The sequence below is a fragment of the Acipenser ruthenus genome, chromosome 17 (assembly GCF_902713425.1).
Source record: "Acipenser ruthenus chromosome 17, fAciRut3.2 maternal haplotype, whole genome shotgun sequence".
Classification (NCBI taxonomy): Eukaryota; Metazoa; Chordata; class Actinopteri; order Acipenseriformes; family Acipenseridae; genus Acipenser; species Acipenser ruthenus.
Window position 1 is genome coordinate 8,365,533 of NC_081205.1, and position 24,901 is coordinate 8,390,433.

General features: G+C 37.8%; 1 protein-coding gene across 4 annotated transcripts in view; it reads left to right on the forward strand.

Moving 5' to 3' along the window:
- Positions 1-24,901, forward strand: part of LOC117423399 (ATP-binding cassette sub-family C member 3-like) — an 86,286-nt gene that overhangs the window by 17,193 nt on the left and 44,192 nt on the right. For all 4 annotated transcript variants that reach the window (XM_034039092.3, XM_058989910.1, XM_034039090.3 and 1 more), the window contains exons 2-3: positions 20,123-20,299; positions 21,873-21,989. In XM_034039092.3, the coding sequence (XP_033894983.3) occupies positions 20,123-20,299; positions 21,873-21,989 (294 nt within the window). The remainder of the gene's footprint in view (positions 1-20,122; positions 20,300-21,872; positions 21,990-24,901) is intronic.

Below are 24,901 nucleotides of genomic sequence, written 5' to 3' on the forward strand. Positions count from 1 at the left end.
TGAAGGCAATAGTGTTACAGAACACTGTGCACAGCTTACAGAAAAAAAAAGCATTTAGTTACCTTTGCTGTGTCCCGTGTTGTCCGTATAGCAGCGTTATATTTTTTTTTTATCGCATACATCAACTTGGCAGTACATTTTTCAACATTTACTTGAGAGCTTTCACCAGGAAAAAAAAAATGCAGTGTATCCAGATCATGCTCTCATCTGAAACACTGTTTGTTTTCTGTTCCCACAATACACCATTTATTCATCACCAGCATTGTTGGAGGAAGGAACATGAAATGGATATGCTGCGATGGTAGGAAGAACAATGATCTTTATCCTGGCAAACATTCCTGAGTAAAAAAAGTAATTCCCTTGTTTATTTACCTATGATGTGTGAAAAATATAAAAACTATGGGGAATATGCTCAATATTTAGTATTTAAGCCACCATCTGCAGGCCCAAACGTATTAAACCTCTCAAAAAGATCAACAGACCGTTAACTAGTATATATACAACATTTAAGTATTTCAATAAAGTGACTAAACTAAAAACCCTGGGGTTTGAATTTAGTTACAATAAATTGTATTTAGTAGGGGTGAGCGATAATACAGATATATTGCGATATTCAACCGGCAATGCAATAACCAGTATTTGAACAAGAATACTAGTATTTTTGGTTAAACTGATTCAGGGAAATGTCTACTAGAAAATGTCAGGATAACATCACCAACCTTACATACAGCGGTGTAGTCCTACATCTTACCGGAACGCCAATATAGATTTTTCAAAAACAAATGATACAAATTCATGTTTTATTTGTACATTTAACTTGAGGTAACATTTAATAGGTAATGCATGCGACTTTTAGGCTACTCCCCCTTGATCAGTGCTGCCAGATTGGCGGTTTTCCAGCCAAATTTGGCTTGTTTTGAAAGCATCTAGCGGGTAAATGTTGTCTTTGGTTGTTTGGTTAGTTTTTGGCTATTTTTATGCATGTTTTTTTCTATTACTTTCAATTTATGAGGTCATCTTCAGCGTAGAACTTCAATCACCACAATGCCCTGTATAGTATTTCACGTCCTCCCCCCACAGTATTTTTTTCTGGAGCTCTGCATCCAATAAAATTACGAATTACAAGAACGCTCAGTATCAGTGCAATTTTAATCATTTTTAAAGATTATCTGCTGACAGTTCTGGACAATGTAATTTGATACTATATTCTGAATATCTTTTATTTCCCTGTACGCATTTGATCTCATCAGATTAAAAAAAAACAAAAAAACAGTGGTTCAAGCATACAGAATATATAATAACACAAATAAATAGTTTTATAACATTACTAAACGAGTAGCACTTATTTATGCTTTTGTAATATATATTAAATCTTAAAGGCAAGGTCAGTTGTTTATTCCAAACCCCTGGTCTCTGCACTGACCTTTATATAAAGCAGCTTTAAACCCGTGTTTATGGCCAGTCATAGGATGCACTTTTAAAAAAACATGTTTGATATAAAATGAAAATAAATACATTATTTATATTATTGCAATATTATCTTCAGTATTGCGGTATATTGCAATACAGATCCTCAGGCCCAATACCCACCCCTAGTATTTAGTAATACTAAAAGATGCCTAAAAATTATTTGACAAATGTTTTGACTATGTTCCTTCAGTAGTTAGGCCACCCCCGTGCTAGGGACACATTTGGTCCTTGACTGGCCTTTACAACGAGGTTTCATTGTACATGGAAAAACATGCAGGTCCATCGACCTTATCACTGCTCAGAAAAGAGCAGTGCTGAGGTCCTCACTCCACCTAGTAGTCATGCAATCAGGAGTTTGCTGGTTAAAATCCTGGTAGTGCTGAGTTGCTTATCTAGGCTGGGGATCCATAGGGATTGGTGCTTCGACGGGCTTGGGGGAAAAAACTGTCTGGGGTTGGTTTGCCTCGCCATGTCGCAACAACTGCTAATGGTCAGTCACCAGCCGAGGTCAGGCAGAGATCAGTCAGGATGAACTTTCACCCTTAGGGTTCAGAAGTGACTGATTTGACAGCGGGAACGAAGGTCTGTTGATCTTCAGTCCTCATGAAATGGTTCATGGTTTGCAGCAGTGAGGTGACATTCAAACTAGTTTATGCTAATTTTATATGGAGAAAATGATTCTCTGTGAAAATGCACTGCGCTGTACTGTGGCCATGCCATTGTTTACCGGATGACCAAATGCTTAGAGATACATTACATCCAGAATGAAGTACAAGATACAGACATTCAGAATACAATAGGACACACACATATAGGCCAGGACTAGGGTAGCTCTCTTGGTTTGTACAGAACTGAATCTGTAAGATTTTCCAGTGATATGAACCACTGTATCTTAAAATGGAATAAAGGCCAACCAGCTATCAATTTGCAACACTGCTGATTCATTCCGGATATAATCTTTTCATGCAGATTAGGTTTGTTACTGATTAAGTGCTGAAGTACATCAGATTCTTTTTTTTTTTGGTTAGTATATAGAGAGTCATGAAGAAAAATGTATTTATGCATGCTTATAAGCATTACGATGCAATATATGGTTCTACAAGAGTCACATTTCTTTATAATTTTTATTTTATTGGATTGGATTTGTATTTTATAATGCTGGTACACATATTTGAACAAACACTGCCGAAAAAATGTGTATTAGTTCCTATTACAATTAAAAAATGACTACCAAAGATGTCCTACAAAGAAAAGCAAAGTCTCAGTGAGGTCTGAAATAAATAACACACATTCTACTGTGTAGGGTATTGTCTAGAAGGACCATTTTATTTTACTTCTGAGAGATTGAATTACTGTAATATAGAATGCATCTGTAGCCTCCGGTCAAGAGCCCTAACCACTACTCCACACTGCTGCCCACTACTCCAATAATGTTGACAGAATATTTTATAAGAACAGGACATCCAAGTTCCAGCACTAGGGTTTTCTTTTTCATTTACATATTGAAAACTAACTTCAAAATCTGTGCTAGCTACAGTAGAAAATGACTTGCTTTTCAGTTTGCATAAGGTTAGAGATTGCCATCGGTAGGCAAGAGAACCACAATCCATAACTTGTCTTAACCTTCCAGTTGCAGTTAAAATGTAGCTAATCAGAACCACTTACTTAATCTCACAATCTTGAACTCAAGTAAATAAGATAAGATATTTATTCTGGTACATATAGATTATTTTAGATGAGTAGCAATTTATACAATCAGTTTTTAACTATCTGAAAAATAATACCATTAGCCTTGAACAAAATTATGTATAAACCAATTCTTTAGGCAAATAGCTCATGAGTTCTTTTTCAGTGTTTGATTTCCATTCGCTTCATAAACTGTCAAATTGGGTGTTTTGGCGAATTGTAACTTGGCAGTGCTCAATAAAAGTCCTTGTTAAGGGAGAGTGTTCTCTTGAGATTATTTAATGTCAAAATGTGTTCTTTTGTTTTAGCTGTAAAAAAAAAAAAAAGTTTACGTAGGGTAGGCTTTGCCAACGCCCACTTTACATTGTGGGACCCGATTTATTATTTTTTTAAAGCCTTTGAACTTATGTTAACCTTTTGTGTGAGGTTTGGGGGGCGGGAGCTAGGGCTCTTCTAATTTTCTGCTCCTGTCAATCATCATCTACTACCTATTTAAAGCCTAATCACCCCTATCTCCCTTGTCAAGTGTTTTGCTTTTGCATACGCAGCGACCTGTTCTTTGCGCAAAAAAATAAAAATCTTAATTCTCAGCATGAACCAACTCCCTGAGAACTTGGATTCAGACCAGGAAACCTCCCTGCTGGATTCTGCATAAAACCTCTCTTACAATTTAATCGATGGAAACCAGACCTGCCCCAGCACTACGGAGATCAAAGTGCCCCGGCCAGTAGGCACAGCCTCCGGAGCAGTTATTTTATAAGGATTGTCGAACTCCTAAAAACCCTGCATGACAACAATATTAATATTCCGTCGGGGACGCTATCATATGGCGCTATTTAACATTTACTGTAACCCCATATATGCTACACCCATGTTCCCACCTTCTCGCAGGCACGCTTCAGCAATCGTTCCTGCTGCTCAGCCTGCCTAGAGTCCCAGGACAGGCAGCCACCCTCCCTCTCCAGTAATGGTTGCCATCTCCTCTCCCAGCACAGCAGTTCAGCAATGTGGATACGCAATCGAAACAGATCCAATCCTTCAGCTTCACAACAGCATTTTCGAGGACATGAAATCCCTCATTTACCCCATTGCTGCTTCAATTACTGCAATAAATACACGGCTCAACAAAATGGACAAACGGGTTGCTACCAACTCTGTAGCAATCGCCATTCCTCCAGTCTGAATCCTGTAGTAGTGGCAGGAAGTAAAAACGTGTCCCGTTCACAAAACTCACAAAAATTGTTTTCCTGAGTAACCCATTCACAATCCACTGACTGAATTAAAGGCATGAGCAACCTAGTCGGGTACATACAAGTTTCTTCTATTTAAAGCCCTCTTGCACATCCCTGTCGGCTGATCTGGCTACATGTGACTGTTTTTCTAGCAGCAGATAGAAATCAGCCCCTCGACCATACAGGACAAGGCTCATTAGAGCATCAAACATTTGTGTAGTCTGACTGTTTTGCCAACACAGTTATCCATAACTGATTTATTATTTTTCACTCTTCAGTGTTGTTCTGCAAGAGCTGTTGCAGACATTTTGTATGACAGTACCATCTTTAAGAGCAGACTGTTCTGCTATCTTTACATGCTGTACGCTCATTTGCACAAAACAAAACATTAGATAGTTGAACAGAACTAGCTTGTAAGAGTCTGAGCTCCACCCCTCTCCTGCTTCAGCACAGCTGGACTCAGAGTCGCTGGAAGGCAAGGCAGACGGGCCCTCTTTGTCCTGCCGCAGAGACTTCAGCCGTCAGTCAGGGAATTGTGCACAATATTTAATAAGTGTTTTTCTCTTTCTCATTTTCAAATCGAACTAGTAACTTTCGCCGTATACCTAAAGCAAAAGCTTACGTACACCTTACCCGGTAATTTCAAAGTAGGTGCTTTGAATGCTGGCAAAAGAAAGTTCACATTAGTTTATGTACATTTATGTAGCCAGGATGTAAAAGGGTGCTTTAGGATACGCTAGATGAACACAGAGAATTGATTGCAGTTGAAATGGTGGTCAGGCCTCCAAGATTTATTTAGTTAAAATGTCCCTTCATTGCAGGTTGCCATTTATACACAGTTATCCAATGAATCTTCCAATCGACAGTCTACGACAGAATATAGCAGTCAAATGAGGGTAGCTTGTAGACCTCAGCCCTGCCAGAGATGTTACTGTTTTAATCATGTGAATGATAGTGGTATTTAACAATAACATGGTTTAGATCATTAGATGAATGCCATACAGTATATTCAGAACCAACCAAACTAACTGGATTTTTGCATGGATATTCCCAGTTCTGAGCTACTGATGTGTCTGTGTGTGTGTGTGTGTGTGTGTGTATCTGTAGATATAATATATTTGTATATATATAATATATTTGTATTTTTCCACATAGAGGTATATATACATCTGTAAGCTGTTGGGAGAGGTGACAGCTCTGTGTAATTGCTGCAGATCAAATGTTGACATACCTGTTCTATTGGTCACAATTAATTAGCAGTGCATACAGGAAAATGCCGAAGGCCACAGTTAGTGAAAAGAACCTCACAAACACAAAAGGAAAAGCGTAATAACTTTATTAAAACCTTGACCGCTACATGCTCATATTTATCAGGCCGATGTCCCTGACTGTGAAAGGGGCCCGTTTTGAAATATACAGACAGACTCTTTTAACTGTAAAGAAGGTGTAGTGGAAGTTTTCAGTCCCCCTTGAACCTAAGTATGGTAAGGGGGGGGGGTTATCCTTCCAGGTCCTTTATCCCAGCCCGCGTATTGACTCAATGAGGAGACGTTGTAATTCAATCAAAAGCTTTTTATTTTCGTTTGCAAACGGGAGCGTTCAACAAAGTAACGCAGACTCTGTTAGCAATAGCAGACTCGCTCACCAAACCTGTGTTTGGTGTTTCTTTATATAGGCAGTTCAATTAATGTCTATGTGGCTTTAGTCACACATAATCAAATTAATCACATGAGGGTTATGTAATGTTGATTCAGGTATTAACATACCTCAAAAACATCTAGTTAAACACATGAGGAGCAGGTAATGTTGATTCAGATGCTAGCATATGAGAAAACCTATTCATTGCTGTAGATAAGCAAGCAGACAGCAGGATGGTAGTTTGAATGTATGTGCGGAAAGCCACGTCTAACTCATCCTGTTATCTCACGACTACAGTCAAAAGCACAAATACACTTTTTATACCTATTACACATAAAGTTATTATTTCTTATAGCTCATGTTCCGCTCGTCCTATTGACTCGGGACAGGTCTTTATTTAAACCTAACGTTGCAAACTGTATTGTTATCTGAAAACCTATTTGTTTGCCATTGAGCAAGCTAAGCAATTGCAATGTTACAAAAATTCCATTACAAAGGCAGCATCTTGACTCATTTTGAAAGACTTTTACTGCAACGTTCTAATTAACTGTTGTTGTTCTGAAGGAATTTAATGTTACAAAATGAAAATTAACAACTTGAGTTTTATTGAATTTGATCAGTTTGTCTTTTTTTTTTTTTTTAAAGAGTATTATTGTTAAAGACCAGCAGGTTGGTAAGAAATACTGAAACTTAGTCATACATTTTTATAAATTTTCCATTCCATTTCACTTAAACAGCAACTTGGTATGTGTCTGAAATATCACCAATTAGTATAAGCCATGTCCCCATTAGAACGCATTAGTAACAACCACACTTAACATGGTGACCAGAGTGAGTATCTCGTACTCAGAATGTCAAATATTCAAAACATTTAAACCACAGCACATTGTATATAAACAGAGGCAACATTTTAATATCGTTACCTTGTCTGTTTTTTTTTATTTAGATTAAATAACTTCTGCTAAGATTTGTATTTGCTGGCTTTGCTCGCAGACCTAACAGAACAAGAATTGTGAGTGAGTTGTGATTACAGGTAGCCATCGGACACTTTTAAACATCTGTCAGAACAGAAAACGATAAACAATGTGATTCTGAACGACAAGAAGAATACATTTGTTGTTGAGATAACTGGTATTTCAGACCTCTATCAAGTTGTTCTTTAAGATACATATTTTTCAACATTGAACTGGCTGCGGTGCTGTACCGAACTTCACACTTGATTACTTTGGCAACAAAAAAACGCAGGCCGTGCCTCTGCAAATGCCAACAGCATATAAAAAAAAAGTGCTAGTATTTGTTCTCCTTCCTGTACAGTTTGTCTTTGGCAAGTTAGCAGTATATACAGAGGTGCTCAAATTTGTTGGTACCCCTCCACAAAAAACGAAGAATGCACAATTTTCTCTGAAATGACTTGAAACTGACAAAAGTAATTGGCATCCACCATTGTTTATTCCATATTGTAAATAATAAAACAAATGAAAATGGCATGGACAAAAATGATGGAACCGCTAACCTAATATCTTGTTGCACAATGTTTTTAGTTTAGCTGTAATATTTTCTGATTTACATTAGAGTTGATGGAAATGAAACATTTATATTCTAACTGCTATATTGTTTACAGAAAAGGGAAACGGGCCCTTCTAATACCAAATCATAAGATTATGTGAAATAACTATTTTAAATGAAGATGGAGCCTGAGACGAATATATAATCTGTGCTCCATATACAAAACTGTCTTCTATAGTACCCCTGCTAACAGGGTTGATTATGAGGCTGAATCTGTCTAGAAATTACATGTTCAGGACTGGGTGATTTTTGTAGTCCACAGAATACTGTACTATCTAAACTGACACTTTTTCTCTGATTCAGCAGAAAAAATGTAATTATTGGCATTATACCCTATTTAGTATCCATTGGTACTCAGCTACAGTATTTAACCATATTTTTGTAACCCCCAGCCAATTTTTCAGAAAGTGTTAACAATACCTACTTTCATATACATTTCTTCCATAATTTTTCAACTTATACATTTTACTTCCTGTTTATAAACCATTCAATTATCAGAGATGGTAATCTGATGCACCACACGTTTTTATTCACTCATTTCTCTCTATGTATTTTTTTTCTATGGTAAGGGCCCATAATTACAAGCATTACTAGCATTGGGAATTACTGGCTAACCCTGAGTGTAATCTCTGGTAAAGTTCAAAGTGAGGTGCTTTTGTTGAAGTGTTACATCAGCGTTTCAGTGGTGAAAGCTTACGGCTCTAAGTAAATTAGCACACAAAGGTTTGTCTCACAAACATCCGTTTCCTATACATTACTTTTTGCTCAGCAGTTACAGTAGAGAAAGTGTTTGCCGCCCACATGCTCTTTTACAATACAGAACATATCAAGCGCAATACGAAGCTGCGGCTACTGTATGATTTTAACATGTCAGCCAAATGAGGGAGTAGATCAACTAAAATAAGCACACACAAGTACAGTCAGTCAACCAATCGCCTTTAAAGAGCAAGGTCATTTGTTTAGCTTGCTTCAGTGACAATGTCATATATTCAAGCAAGAAAGGCCTTTTGAGTACATTTAATCTACTAGTTTTTCAACTTGACAAGGTGAAACAGTGAATGTTGACATTAAATACCTGTTATGCTTGTTTCTAGTTTTAGCACAGTTTTCTAATTTGGGGGAACACTACGGGGCTTCAGAATGCAAATTACGTTTTTGTTTCAAAAGGTTAAAAATAAAATGGAAATTAAATTTGGTAAATAAACAACCTTACAGTAACTATTACATATCTGGTGTGTTTATTTTTAGTTTTGTAAGTTTAAAAAGGTGTTTTTTTTTAATTGTAGCAATTTTGAAACACTCAAATCAGTATTCAGTAGAACTAAAGAGAAACACTATTATTACATTTAACCCTACCAGTGAAACATTTGTCTAGTGGACTTGATGTGATTAGCTTTTATTGCTTATAAAAGGAACCAGAAAAGGAAACCTGAACTGTGCTGATAGGAGAGGGGGGGAGATAATGCTGTAGAAACTTAAGTGCAAAAACAAACATAAGTTGAATGAAAAATACACAGATTGAACCCACTGAACTGGATTATAACAAACAGTGTGCCTTTTGTTCTGGAAAAAGTGTTCTCTGCCAATATAGTCAAGTCATTTTAATATCACTGTCACCATCAACCTCCCCTGGTTATCTTTCGCTGGGGATGAAACTCCCTGCAAAGGGGAATAAGTGGAGGCAGTCATACGTATTATACACTTCACATCTGGAGAACTGCTTATGCAATTGTTATGAAACTTGAATATTAACATGATTTAGGAAAATGAAGTATCTGGATAATGGCTAATCAAATTGTGATTAAACTAATGTCATTGCTAATGTCTAATGTCATTGCTAATTCACACTGTATAATATTCTGTACATACTGTTCATACTCCTATATGGTTATCAACTTTTTCATCATACTGATAGCTCTAATGTTGAATTTACAGCCGTGGTGGGGGATGTAAGTTCTAATATATTTCAATGTACCAGCCAGAATGTAAAGGGAGCCAATGGGAACAAGCTCCTAATATCACTTTGCTTATTATCACACTTATTAATATCAATACCATGTATCAGTCGTACTGATTTCCACCAGACTTAATATCACGTTTGTGAAAAGCATAAGAAAGTTTATGGGACCTATTTTGATGAAAAGCAGCGAAATGCAAATTTGCTTGTCATCAAAACTGGGCCCCAAATGTTTTAAGTTCCTGTATTGAGACATGTGTTATATAAAGTAGCACAATGCAGCATACAGAACAAAGCAGTGTGTATGGCAATTGCTTTCGTCTGTTCTTAATTATTGCAATGTGTGATGCATGTACTGTAGCAGTATTGATGGGGTTTTAGTGTGAAGAAGTTATTAGGAAGTGCAATGAATTCCTTTGTGGCAGGTGTAAATGAGCACAGCTGATGGTCTCTGTACAGTATATCCTCTGTGAGAAGTTAGCTTTTGATGCTTCTTAACATCATTACTAGGATGTTTTTCTTGTAATGTGCAGCTTTGCAGTCGACCAAGTATTGGGGAGGTCATTTGCAGCTTTTAACATAATGATGGTGTCCCAAAATAAATCTGTCTAAATGTCTGCATTAAAAAACTTTTTTTATATATTTTAGTAGTCACCAATTGATTTTTACCCCATTTTTCTCCCAATTTGAAATAGCCAATTGTATTATTTTTAGGCTCAGCTCACTGCTACCACCCCTGCGTTGACTCGGGAGCGGCGAACCGACCGCTTTTTTATGACTCTGCAGGCCCGCCATGCAGCCACCTCAGAGCTACAGAGTTGGAGTACAACGCAGCTCTGGGTAGCTTACAGGCAAGCCTGCAGGCCCCCAGAGCCCTGGCCAACCTAAGCCCTCCCCACCCAGGCGATGCTCGGCCAATTGTGTGCTGCCCCTTGGGAACTGTCATCCACGATCGGCAGTGGAATAGCCTGGACTCGAACCAGCGACCTCCAGGCTATAGGGCGCGCCATGTGGAGGGCCTTTACCAGATGCGCCACTCGGGAGCCCCCAAAAACCTACAATTTTAAAATGTTATTGTTGAACACATGATTTTGTGATCTCGACATAACAGTTTAAAATGTCGAGATCCTGAGATAATTTGTCTTGTGATCTTGAATGTAGATTTGCTAATCCAACTCTCCTCGTCCAATCTGACTTTTATCTGAACCATGCCATCATGATGAAAAAACTGTAAAATACAATTATTCTTGACATCAAGAGAAGTTAACATGGGATGCTTTAATAAAACCCGGAAACCTCTCCAAGATTATTCTACTGATATTAAAAATAAATAAATAATATAAAGTATCTATCTATCTATCTATCTATCTATCTATCTATCTATCTATCTATCTATCTATCTAATAAAATATACAGAATTTACTATATTAATTTAAAACACTGCTATTGTTCAACTCTGTTTACAATCATTTAGTATTGTGTTGTTCATAATCATTGAAAAATGTAATGTTATTTATATACAGTACTGTGCAAAAGTTTTAGGCAGGTGTGAAAAAATGCTGTAAAGTAAGAATGCTTTCAAAAATAGACATGTTAATAGTTTATATTTATCAATTAACAAAATGCAAAGTGAGTGAACAGAAGAAAAATCTACATCAAATCAATATTTGGTGTGACCACCCTTTGCCTTCAAAACAGCATCAATTCTTCTGGGTACACTTGCACACAGTTTTTGAAGGAACTCGGCAGGTAGGTTGGCCCAAACATCTTGGAGAACTAACCACAGTTCTTCTGTGGATTTAGGCAGCCTCAGTTGCTTCTCTCTCTTCATGTAATCCCAGACAGACTCGATGATGTTGAGATCAGGGCTCTGTGGGGGCCATACCATCACTTCCAGGACAACTTGTTCTTCTTTACGCTGAAGATAGTTCTTAATGACTTTCGCTGTATGTTTGGGGTCGTTGTCATGCTGCAGAATAAATTTGGGGCCAATCAGATGCCTCCCTGATGGTATTGCATGATGGATAAGTATCTGCCTGTACTTCTCAGCATTGAGGAGACCATTAATTCTGACCAAATCCCCAACTCCATTTGCAGAAATGCAGCCCCAAACTTGCAAGGAACCTCCACCATGCTTCACTGTTGCCTGCAGACACTCATTAGTGTACCGCTCTCCAGCCCTTCGGCGAACAAACTGCCTTCTGCTACAGCCAAATATTTCAAATTTTGACTCATCAGTCCAGAGCACCTGCTGCCATTTTTCTGCACCCCAGTTCCAGTGTTTTCGTGCATAGTTAGTCGCTTGGCCTTGTTTCCACGTTGGAGGTATGGCTTTTTGGCCGCAAGTCTTCCATGAAGGCCACTTCTGACCAGACTTCTCCGGACAGTAGATGGGTGTACCAGGGTCCCACTGTTTTCTGCCAATTCTGAGCTGATGGCACTGCTGGACATCTTCGGATTGCGAAGGGAAGTAAGCATGATGTGTCTTTCATCTGCTGCAGTAAGTTTCCTTGGCCGACCACTGCGTCTACGGTCCTCAACGTTGCCCGTTTCTTTGTGCTTCTTCAAAAGAGCTTGGACAGCACATCTGGAAACCCCTGTCTGCCTTGAAATTTCTGCCTGGGAGAGACCTTGCTGATGCAGTATAACTACCTTGTGTCTTGTTGCTGTGCTCAGTCTTGCCATGGTGTATGACTTTTGACAGTAAACTGTCTTCAGCAACCTCACCTTGTTAGCTGAGTTTGGCTGTTCCTCACCCAGTTTTATTCCTCCTACACAGCTGTTTCTGTTTCAGGTAATGATTATGTTTCAACCTACATATTGAATTGATGATCATTAGCACCTGTTTGGTATAATTGTTTAATCATACACCTGACTATATGCCTACAAAATCCCTGACTTTGTGCAAGTGTACCTAGAAGAATTGATGCTGTTTTGAAGGCAAAGGGTGGTCACACCAAATATGGATTTGATTTAGATTTTTCTTCTGTTCACTCACTTTGCATTTAGTTAATTGATAAATATAATCTATTAACATGTCTATTTTTGAAAGCATTCTTACTTTACAGCATTTTTTCACACCTGCCTAAAACTTTTGCACAGTAATGTATATATATATATATGTAATCTCTTAACACCTGATGAAGACATGTATTGTCAAAACGCATTGTGTGGACTTTGGTTTGTCTTTTACTCAATATGGTTGATGACTAAACCTATTACCACAGCTACCAGTCAGTAGACCTACAGTATATGTCTTCTGGGGCTTTTGCCAATTCCTACCATCAACTGACACAGCGTTCCTTTTTTTCAAGATTGCAGTTGCAGTCCAGTATAGAAGGCCTCCAACTGTCATCTGCTTATAAATCTTTGCCATGTTTCCATTACCTGACTGGACCAGCCTATAAGATGCTATCAGAAAGTTCCAGGGCTTCCCATAGATTGCATCACCACCAGTTACTGTAGGTGGTTGATGCAATCCATGGTCATTAACCTTCTAAGTGTAGTACCTAAGTGGCCATACACAAACATTTACTACCACCCCTAAATGACATTGTGTTTGGTTTCTTCTTTGTATTTCTTCTGTACAGTATTTTTAAGAGCACATTTGATTTTTAGATTAAATTAGATTAGATTATATTTAAAACATGTCAGATTGAGAAGGTTCTCTGAAGTCTAACATGGAATCCTATGCTTTCTACATCAGTTATTGTTTTGGGAAATGTCTTGGGATGTTCAAAAGCACGATGGAATAGTTTCCTTGGCAACACAGATCTATAAAACTGGTAAGTATGTAATTGTCATGGTAACAAGCCATTCTAAATCAATCATTTTGTTGTAAATGCTTTAAGAGGATATACAGTGGTAAAGGTTATCCAAAATATACAGATTCAGATAAGTGCTTCATCAAGTTACACAGCAGTACTGGAAACAACACTTGATGATTTGCTCATACAAGAAAACAGAAACCTCTTTGAGAAGGAAAATGAAACTGAAAATGTGCAGGTGAGCTGAGAGGGGAAAGGATAATAGAAAATAGAGTTGAAACAGTACTCTGTTTTGGTGAAATAATTTGAACATAGGAAAGGAGTTTCCTTAGGAACACAGGTCTGTAAAACAAGCACAGCACTATACAAACGTCTGTTTTGAATTGTTTGCTTCATGTTTCAGATTCTAAAAAGGAACCTAATAACATTGCTGTGTGGTTTAAAGTATATTACACTTATTATGCATTCCTGTGAGGGGGATGAATCTGCAAATATGCTACTGCAACTGCCAATAGAATCCCTTTCAGCTTGCTATTGTATATTTTGATATTATGGAAACTGAAAGATTTTCTTGTCCGATACTGAAAATCAATCCTGAGCTTACCAGGGAGCCAGTTTATGTACTGGAGTAATGTGTTGTGAACGACAAGTGTGAGTCAGCACTCTGGCAGCAGCATTTTGAGCCAGTTGGAGCCGTTTAGAATCAGGAAGGCCAGCAAACAAAGCATTACAGTAATTTAGCCGAGAAATAACAAAAGCATGAACCCACATCTCAGCATCTTTATCAGATAGAAGGGGTCTATGTTTGGCAGTGTTACTCAATGATAAAATTAGAGCTTTATAACTGAGCCAATGAGGGTGTCCAAACAGAGTTCTGGATCCAGAGTGATTCCCACATTGTTCACAGTATGAAATGGAGTCAGAAGATTCCCATCAAAGGAGATTTCAAAACAAAGTTGTGTCTAGCACCTCTGTCTTAATGAGATTTATTTTTAGACAGTTGAATTTCACTCAGGCACTGACATAGCACAGAAACCACCATCTCTGGTTTAGTAGGAAATAACATATTTGAGTGTTGTCTGCATAACAATGAAATCCAAAGATGTATGTGATCAACTTTGGATTTTATCACTTTCAAAGAGCATTGTTAAGAATTTTAAAAGCACATTGGGCAGTTCTGGCAGTTGGGCAGATTGCAACAAGGCTCCAGACATTCAATGAGACACTGAAATCCAGTGTCTTCTGCAATCAAAAACGGCTGATCATCCAGAGCTATACCTTCTATTAACGTTTAGTTAACTCTTTTGTGCTGGGATCTTCATCATCAAATTGCTTTTAACACTTTAGTGCTTGGGTTAAAGTCAGCTGCTCTATCTGAGATTATTCTTTTCAGTTTCATTTCACTGACCGTCCCTAAATTGATGTTCAGTGCGGGGCCGCACTCTGAGGTAATGCTTTACATTTTTTTCTTTTGTAATCTATCGAAGTGGCACCTCCATGTGAAATTGCAGCTCCTCACAACTTGCAATCAGGTGTCCTGTTCTTGGGTTCAGAGATTTTAAAGCAGATCCAAACAGCACACTTTCGAGACATGTATTTGCTGCACGGGTGTTGTATATGACTGCAAGGAAAATTCCTGTCTCGGTATTCTTGTGTCATAGTACGCGTGCCAAATGAAACATTGCATTTTATGTGGTGAGAAATTAAATCATTTATTAAATATCAGTACACATTAATCAGCTAAAACAACAAAATCGCTATATGACATATCCTTTTAAATATACAATCCATCAGCTTTCACCCCAAACGAATGCTGCTGACTGACAAGGTGCATGGTTTTCTCAGAGAATGACTCTTCAGTGCCCTGCTGATCATATGACTGTTAGATGTACAATGTGATCTTGCTTTACAGAAAGGAAGTACTGTACTTCCTTAAAATATGGTTTGACCTTAAATAAACTTTACTAGTGTAGCTATATTTGGCCTACCTTTCAGATGCAATTGAGTGCCTCTCATTTCTCCAATTATAAAAAAAGGAATTGCTTTGTGCCAACATTGATAAAGATAACACCGTGTAACAAATTATTATTTTTTTGGTTCCTGGGTAGTAAGTGTTATTTCCTAATTGCTTATGCCTCAAAAGTATAGAAAATGGCTATTATTCCCCACAAACTTTGCTTTTGTGACCAGGACAGTGATATTTTGAAATTTACCTATTTCCAATGAGAAAACAGGCGAATTTGTGTCTTTTTGTTCACATAAAGTCAGAAAAAAACAACATATGAATCCAAATTAACATGTATTTATACTAAAGTAATACAAAAATGACTACAAAAGATTTAGAAGTGAGTAGTTTTTCGAGATTTACGATTATACTGTAAATCACTTTCACGAATCAGCCCCCAAATGTAGTCTCCCATCATGTTCTCGTTATACTGTCCTTGGTAGAGGCGTTCAAAGTCTAGTATATCCTGGTGGAAGCGCTCGCCTTGCTCCTCCGAGTATGCTCCCATGTTCTCCTTGAATTTATCAAGATGAGCATCAAGGATATGGACTTTGAGGGACATCCTACAGCCTATTGTGCCGTAGTTCTTCACCAGAGTCTCAACCAGCTCCACATAGTTTTCGGCCTTGTGATTGCCCAGGAAGCCCCGAACCACTGCGACAAAGCTGTTCCAAGCCGCTTTCTCCTTACTAGTGAGCTTCTTGGGGAATTCATTGCACTCCAGGATCTTCTTTATCTGTGGTCCGACGAAGACACCGGCTTTGACCTTTGCCTCAGACAGCTTAGGGAAGAAGTCTTGAAGGTACTTGAAGGCTGCTGACTCCTTATCTAGAGCTCTGACAAATTGTTTCATAAGGCCCAATTTGATGTGCAGTGGTGGCATCAGCACCTTCCGGGGGTCCCAGCCGTACTCATCATACTTCAAGGCGTCCAGCAAGGTCTTGATGCTGTTGTAATCCTCTTTGAGGTGCACCGAGTGAGCCAGGGGAAGAGACGGGTACTTGTTACCATTATGGAGCAGCACGGCTTTGAGGCTCCTGGATGAGCTGTCAGTGAAGGACAGTATAACGAGAACATGATGGGAGACTACATTTGGGGGCTGATTCGTGAAAGTGATTTACAGTATAATCGTAAATCTCGAAAAACTACTCACTTCTAAATCTTTTGTAGTCATTTTTGTATTACTTTAGTGTAAATACATGTTAATTTGGAGTCATATGTTGTTTTTTTTCGGACTTTATGTGAACGAAAAGACACAAATTCGCCCGTTTTCTCATTGGAAATAGGTCAATTTCAAAATACCACTCCTAGTTACAAAAGCAAAGTTTGTGGGGAATAATAGCCATTTTCTATACTTTTGAGGCATAAGCAATTAGGAAATAACACTTACTACCCAGGAACAAAAATTGTGTTACATAGTGTAATTGATGCCTTTGTTCAGTTTTAGCATAACATTGCATACTATTGTTCACAATTGTTATTTGGTACTTCTATAAGGTATAAGGAGGTCAACATTGAATCCCATCCTCTGTCCTGTCAGGCACACTCAGTGCTTGTATTGCAGCACTTTCTTTTTTAAATAAAATAAGATGAAAATGATGTGCAAAATTACTGAACCGTGCTAAAAGGGATGACCAATGCTTTTGCTCCCTAAAGGAATTAGAGGTGCAGTTATATTACAGGAATGACACCTAGTTGGTTACTGACAGGAAAGAAGGGCCTGAAGCGGTAGGGAACATGTCACTTTCCAGGAATGTCTCCTTGTTATGTCAAATTAGTGCTGTCCTCATCGCCCCTGGTGGTTGACAATGCTGACAGGTACTCCATCCTCTGTTTCTGGTGTTTCTGAATGTCCTTGCTACATGGGGATGTGTGATGTATGCTAATGAAATGGATTATAACTAGTCTTGCTCTTTTTCAACATTCAGGGGCTCCCTTAATCACTCTTTTGGGTTCCGTATTTATTTTTGAGCCGACTTCATTGAAACATTGTGAAGTCTGTTAATTGTGCATCGGGTTGCAGGGGCTCTGCTACTTCATGCAGGGCGGAGATATCCAAGCTGAGGAAAATCGCAGCAAATGAAACAGGTGCAAGTCATAACTGATACTTTCCTATTGTTGACTTTGGATACACAGCATGTCGTCAGCTCAGCAGGTCAGAAGGTGAGTGATTTATTACAGTTTTTTGTGAGACCTGAAAGATTAAATGGTGAAAAGGAGCAAGCCTGTGTGGTACATATTCCCTGGATATGATATTAATAAATTAAAGTGTATTAGAAATGTAACTGCACAGGACATCTCTGTCTTGAAGAAAAAGGGCCCATTTCCTGTATAACCACTGAACTGTAGGTGACCGGGGCTAGGTGGCGTCTGGACTGGATTAGGCTGAAAGGACAGTTGATTTATGTACAGGTAATTCACAACTGCAACAACAAACAGTTTGACGCAAGGGAGATACAAAGCATCCATGCCTGAGCGGAAAAGGACATTAAACATCAAAGGACTGTGAGTCTTAAGAGGCAAGATACACAAATGACCTCATGCGGATAGCTACTTAGCAGAGAGAAAGACTATAAATACCCAAACAAAACTAAACGTTTTGCACTTCACATCGATTGCTAAACTAGGTGCTGTCACTCTGCTGAGCCAAGCTGCAACTCCGGGACCCAAGAAGAGAAGGCAAGCTGCATTCAAACTTTCAGAGACTTTTATCAGACAAGCAAGTCTACTGTACCTAAGCCACAGTATCCAAAGAGACTGCCCGGTTACCTGTGTAGCTAAAGATTCAGTGAAGAGGACGGAGCGGACCGGCGCTGTTTGTTGATCCTATCAGGGATTGAAGACTTTGTTGCAGATGTTTGTTGATCCTATCGGGGATTGAAGATTTAGTTGCTGAGTTTGTTGATCCTATCGGGGGTTTAAGACTTTGTTGCTGAGAGGAGAGCCTTTTCACTGGACACCTCAACAGATTATCATCCAACTGGACACCTCAACAGATTATCATCCAGGCGACCAAGAGTCAAGGAGCCGTTGTGTATAATTCCAGTTGTATTTTCCTCTCATGGAACTAACTAAATGAATTAATTGTAACACATTCACATAGAATTGAACGAATTGTTTAGTTTGCACACCTTGTGCGTGAAATAACTTTTAGTGAAACTTCATGAAGTTAACTATAAGTAATCTACGTCATATTGTTGTATGAAGAATTTATTTTAAAGTAAACTTGCTATATCATTAAACAATATACTATTAGTAAGCTTAGCGTGATCTATTCTTAGATTGTCTGAACCATTTCAATTTAGTGTGTGTGTGTGCATGTGCGTGTGCCTGTGTGTTTGTGGCTTAGCAAGCTAATAGCCTGCTTTGCTGCTGTGGTGTCTATGTGGTTTTGGATAAGTATAAGATGTGTCATATTTCACTGGCCCTGCTAGCTTTAACCAGTGTGAGAGCTTTGACTTGTCTTTTATGCTTAGAAAACAAGATATTGACTTTTGTGATTCCTGTTTAATATTTGTGTACTTAATAAAATACTTCTATTGATTAAACATTCCTTGTGTATAGTGTGTGTATGTGTGTTCATAGTAAATCCATGATCTTGTAACATGTCAATTAAATATTTTTATAAGAACTAATCAACCTAGATGTAACTAAACTATCAATTATAGAATTGTTCTTACACCTGGTTATGCTGGTTTTTTCCAAAGTCAAAGCTTCACTGTACTGTATTTCTATTATTTACGTGCAACTTTCTACAGTAGAGACTTTCATTTGTCTTTAACTGGATTGAGGAACCTACTCCAGAAATAAGAAAGCGAGCAAAGATAAACCTTGTGCCTTAAAACTTGTGGTCTTGTGATCGAAAACTCTTATTTCTGTTGACGTGCTGTTTACAATACACTGCTGGCTGTGTCTATTTGATGTGCTTGTAACTTGTATAGGACTACAATGTTAAAGTTGTTGTACAGTAGCTAACAAAATACTTCAGTGAATCTTACACTATGTTAAATCTGAAAATGCAAGTTTGGTTACCATGAGATCTGGTATCACTTGGTAAAAGGACGTTCTCAGTTTGCTAGTCATGCCTCCCAGTAAACACTTGCACTTCCTACAGTTTCACTCTCCAGGTGCAATGACCATTAAAGTACAAGACTCACTGCTAAAATAGATTTCTTAACCTAGTATAGTACCAGATATTATGTTTTTAAAATGAAAATACATGCCAACATGGATTTCTTTCAAAACTACCCTTAAAGTGAATGGTTGTGCATATGTGGTACATTTCTGAAATTATATTGTAAGCTCCAATCACTCTTGTTTTTTTTCATTCATCATTGTTCTACAAAACAGTAATGCGTTTATCAGTGATTGATCAAAACAGTTATTACCCACAAATACAAAAATCACCTATTTGGTGACACTCGAAATAATCCCAGTACATACAAAACATGTACTCTAATTCAGCCATAAGGTTCAGGAGCACAAACATGGCCTGTGATAAAGAATAGCCTGCAGGCCGCAATAATTCCTGTATTTGTTTGGGCTCCTGGAAACTATTATACCAATTAATAGCAAATTGCCCCTAAAACATTTGTATGCAATGAATTTACTGTGAATTTCTAGCTTTCAATGTTTTCGTATCAGTTTTCCTGTCATCAGCAGTAGTAGATGAGACTGAACAATCACTGAACCCAATTCTAGCAAACCGTGCGGGTGGCAGGGCTGCTGCTGGTTTGTTTATGGATCTGAAAGGTTGGTGTGACTAAATGCTTTGTTTTTTGTGTTCCTTGTTTGTTAACAGAATGCCAGTTTGACTCTCTACACCGATAGTCCTGATCTAACGCCATGCTTTCAGAACACGGTGTTGGTATGGATCCCCTGCATCTTCCTGTGGGCCGCCTTTCCTTTCTACCACTTCTATCTCAAGCAAAACAACAAGGGCTACATCGTGATGTCCATTCTCAACAAGGTCAAAACAGTAAGTACAGTATTGTCAAGCACACTACTGAACTAGGGTGTCAATTGTTGATAAAACATTTGACAAATGTTAAACATTCCGAATTTTGCCCGAACGTTTAACTGTTGTCAAAAATGTGCAGGCCAAATATAGATGTTCGTCTCAGTGATAAGTAGTAAGTGTACAGTGTAGGCTGATTTTTAAAAAATGTTTTTTATTCAGTATTTCTTCCCTGTGTTCTCCATATACAATTAATTGCTGTACACAGAGCCAGCTTCTCCAAGGTATTTACTCAGTATGTTACAGTTTAAACAGTCTAAACATTTATTATTATTATCTATTTCTTACCAGACACCCTTATCCAGGACGACTTACAATTGTTACACGATATTACATTATTTTTACATACAATTACCCATTTATACAGTTGGGTTTTTACTGGAGCAATCTAGGTAAAGTACCTTGCTCAAGGGTACAGCAGCAGTGTCCTCCACCTGGGATTGAACCAACGACCCTCCGGTCAAGAGTCTAGAGCCCTGCACACTGCTACTCTGAATCGGAAACTAACACCCCTACACAGAACTCTACATGTACACAACCAGCTTGTTCAATTTGGATGAATATATGCATGGGCATTTGATATGCTATTCTACATACTTTGGAGAAGGGTCGTGCTGACCTGCTTTTCCATGATAATACACCTGTAACTGATGGCTATATCTTGGGAACACTCACCTTTGTTTTCCTTGCATACCTTGTTTAATGGGTAAACCAGGCACCTTTTTCTTAAGAGGAAGAATAGCAGAATTTGCACATTACAGTGGGCTCATAAATATAGTTCATATTCTAACAGTAAACCAGTATTACACCTGAATCATCTGTACATGTTGCTTTATGACTTTAGAGGAGTGGAATACTGTATATAACTGCTTAGCTCTGTCCTGTGTTGATTGCTGTTCTGCCCACATTAACCAGTCATTCAAAGCACCATAGGCAGCTGTGCTGCACACAGTGAAATGGTAATGTTCCTGTGCAAAATGAATAGACTGTGGTATGTAAATGGATGTTCAGGGGCTTTTATATTTAGTATAATTTGAATATGCTGGCAGTGTCTAGTCTTTTTAAACAAATTTGTTATATAAAAAAAAAGTGGATACCTTCTAGAAAAAATAAGAATAAGCATTATCTCAGAACGAATTTATGTACCATATTTATTCAAATTTGTCACCCCTGAATTTTAAGTTGCACCTTCAAATTCGAAGACCAAAAAAAAAATGCAAGTCGTATTTAACCCTTAATGAAAAAAAACACAATGATTAACGGTTAAATTACCTTTTAATTTCTAGGTGCCAGCATGAAACACTGTATTACTGTACATTAAAGCATTAGAGCAAGTCACCAACTATATTACAAATGGGGGGAAAAGAAAATATGTAATAATAAACCACTAAGACAGATAGATTTAGTTAAATTGAAATTCCATCTCCAGTCATATAGAAAGTGTCAGGTCATATATTGCAGGATGTTATACCTGTTGTTAAAGGTCAGTGAAAGCAAGTGGAAACATTTCATGTATGTGTGTTGTTCCTTGCAGTTTTTCGGTGTTCTTCTCTGGCTGATCTGCTGGCTAGACCTCTTCTACGAACTCGGCCAAAGCAGAGTTCAGCATCCTGTTAAAGTCGTCACGCCACTCATTCTTGGAATCACCATGGTTAGTACCTACTATTAAACCCTTCATTTCAACCTCTACATTTACAACAGTGTGACCAAGTTTAGATTGCACGTGCATTCCATCTCTGCAGTATCTTCTGAGTCAACGCATGCTTTTGACATGAATGCTTGTCAGTCAATAGGGGACACATCTGGTTGGATAACAGGTAAGAAACCGTTGCAGGGGTGGGGACAATTTCACCCTCCAGGAGACCAAGGAAGTGCAACACTATCTGAAAACATTGCTTGCAAACATTGATTTAGCTTTGTGCAATACGATGTATCATGTTTTAAAATAAAAATACATGTTTACTATAACGTGTTTAAGTATAATGAATTGAACTGCGCAACAGGTAACATTTTATTGAATTATTTTATAGCTAAAATCCCTTTCAGTGCGGATGCATATAAGAACATAAGAAAAGTTTGGGAATGAGAAGAGGCCATTTAGCCATCAAGATTTGTGTTAATCCACCATTTGCCTAATTTAATAGGACATAATCTAGATGTTTTTTAAATGCTTCCAGTATTTTAGATCAGTGCCTACCTTTCAGTCTAAACTTCCATTCCATTCCTCTTGTTCTGCTGTACTGAATTTGAAGTAGCAACCTGGGTTAACTGTATTTGTACCTTTTAGTATTTTATAAACTTCAGTCAAGTCCCTTCTGTCTCTTCTTTTTCTATGCTGAAGAGATTCAATTCTCTTAACCTCATAGCTCATATCATTAAGTCTTGGGATCAGCCTAGTGCAATAATGTATTTTTCTTTAGTGAGGTGACCAAAATTGGACACAGTATTCTTGGTGTGGTCTAACCAGAGCATTGTATAATCTTAGCATAACTAGGGAAGACACTTTTTGCAATATTACCAAACATTATATTCTAACATCCTGTACTAATTAGGAGAGACAACTAACCTCCTGCAGGATATTCTGTATTGTTAGTAAGAGTAGCTTTCCCTCTGGGTGGATGTTGTCAGTACTTTTGGTTTCTAAAAGCATAGTATTTTTTTTATTAGCTGTTTTATTTTGCAGTGCTGCAAAAAAGTATCAAAGTAGGTACAAATGATTATTTCTGGAATCAAATTGAGAGTGAGGGTGGGACAAACAAAAATATATATTTTGGAAGGTACGTGTTTAAGAATCACTGAAAAATCTTTTAAACAGCCTTTTTTTGAAGTGCCTGGCATAAATGCGCTAATAAGAGTTTTGTAAGGAGTTTTTTTTTTATTTATTTTTTAAACACACAATGTTTTGGTTCAATTATACACTTCTAAATGGCAAGTACTGTGAAGAATGTTGTAAAAGCCATTAATGCCGCCATCAGGCTGGAACGAAATGAAGAGATTTAAGTTGTGCATTATATTAAGTTGTTGGCTTGGAGCACTTAACATTTTAAAAGGTTTTTTTTTTTTTCTGCTGTAGGACTGCCTTGTCTAAATCGGTATTGAAATGAACACTCTTGTCTTTAAAAATAGACATAGCCAAACCTGTGTTTGTTGACACTTGTCCTCAGGGGAGCTGGATCAAGGGGTGCTGGGGGTTACAGTTTTGTTCAATGGCTTTCAGCACCTCCACTATACAAATTGTTCCAGTGCCACTGCTTGTACTAGGCAGTCACCAGCTAACAGATGTCAAATCCCTTTGCTAACCAGTTATACCAGTTTTCACACAATAAATAATAACCTTACTATTAAACTTGGTTTTCGCAAGAGAACTTATCTAGAAGACATTCTTTTCATTAAAGTAATTGCACCTCACACGAGGGTTCCACGCATCTGTTCATTTAGATGTCTCAAATGTGCAGTTTTGAAAGAAAGCAAACATATGTTTTCATTTTAAAACATGATAATCTGGTACCACTGTAGGTTAAATACCTCTCTGTTTGCAAAGCCATGTTTTTAGACTGTCTGGGTTCCTTCCTGGGTCATTTTACCTGGAGGGTTAAATTGTCCCCACCCCTTCACTGGCTTCTTTGTAGTCAATAACCAATCAGCTGCTTCCCTTGCTGACTGGCAAGTCAAGCAAACCGACAACTTTCTTTAACCTAGAGTAGTGTAGTGGCTGTTTTAAAATGATGGAATTGTTTTGTTAACTACAATTACTTTAAGGTTTTTAATGGATCAGGTTTGACTTTATTCTATTTTATCCTACATTACAAATGTTGGTTTAAAATAATTTAAATATGCTGGTGTGTGGCTAAGTACTGTATGTGAACTTGCCTCGAGCATTGAATGCATGCCTGCCAGGTACAGATGGGGATTGCACTAACCACACACCGGCCATAACTTTTACAGACATTAAAGGTTTGCTGACATAAGGGGTTTTTTGCTTGTGTATTAGTCAACCCCCCCCACCAACTTCAGGATTGTGTTTTGGGGTTAAATTTCTCGACTTATACTCAAGCAAATACGGTAATTAGACCTTTGTAATTGTTTTCAGCTCTTAAACTGTTACAGAGTTCAAGTTAGCTATAAGATTTCATAAGTAACTTGAATGCTGCAACTGCCAGTATTTGAATGCACAACTATTTAGATCATTAAAATATTCTTTAGCACCAGAGAGTATCTTAAGCCATGAATGCATATATTTGGCACATTTTCCCATGTATGTTGAACTGCTTGTGCAATTCTGAGTATCAGAATCTGGTGATATACGGAGGCCCATGTATGTATGTATGTATGTATGTATGTATGTATGTATGTATGTATGTATGCATGTACATTATGTCACACTTACATTTTAATATCCATATTGTCTTGGTGGTCTGCTTATTCATGATACTGATGGCTCTATTTTTTTGTATTTACTGTTGTGGCATCGGTTATGATAAAATAGATGCAAATATGTTATACATAATCTTAGATACAGACTTTCAGAGCTCTAGCACAAAATGTCTAAGAATAAAGACCTGT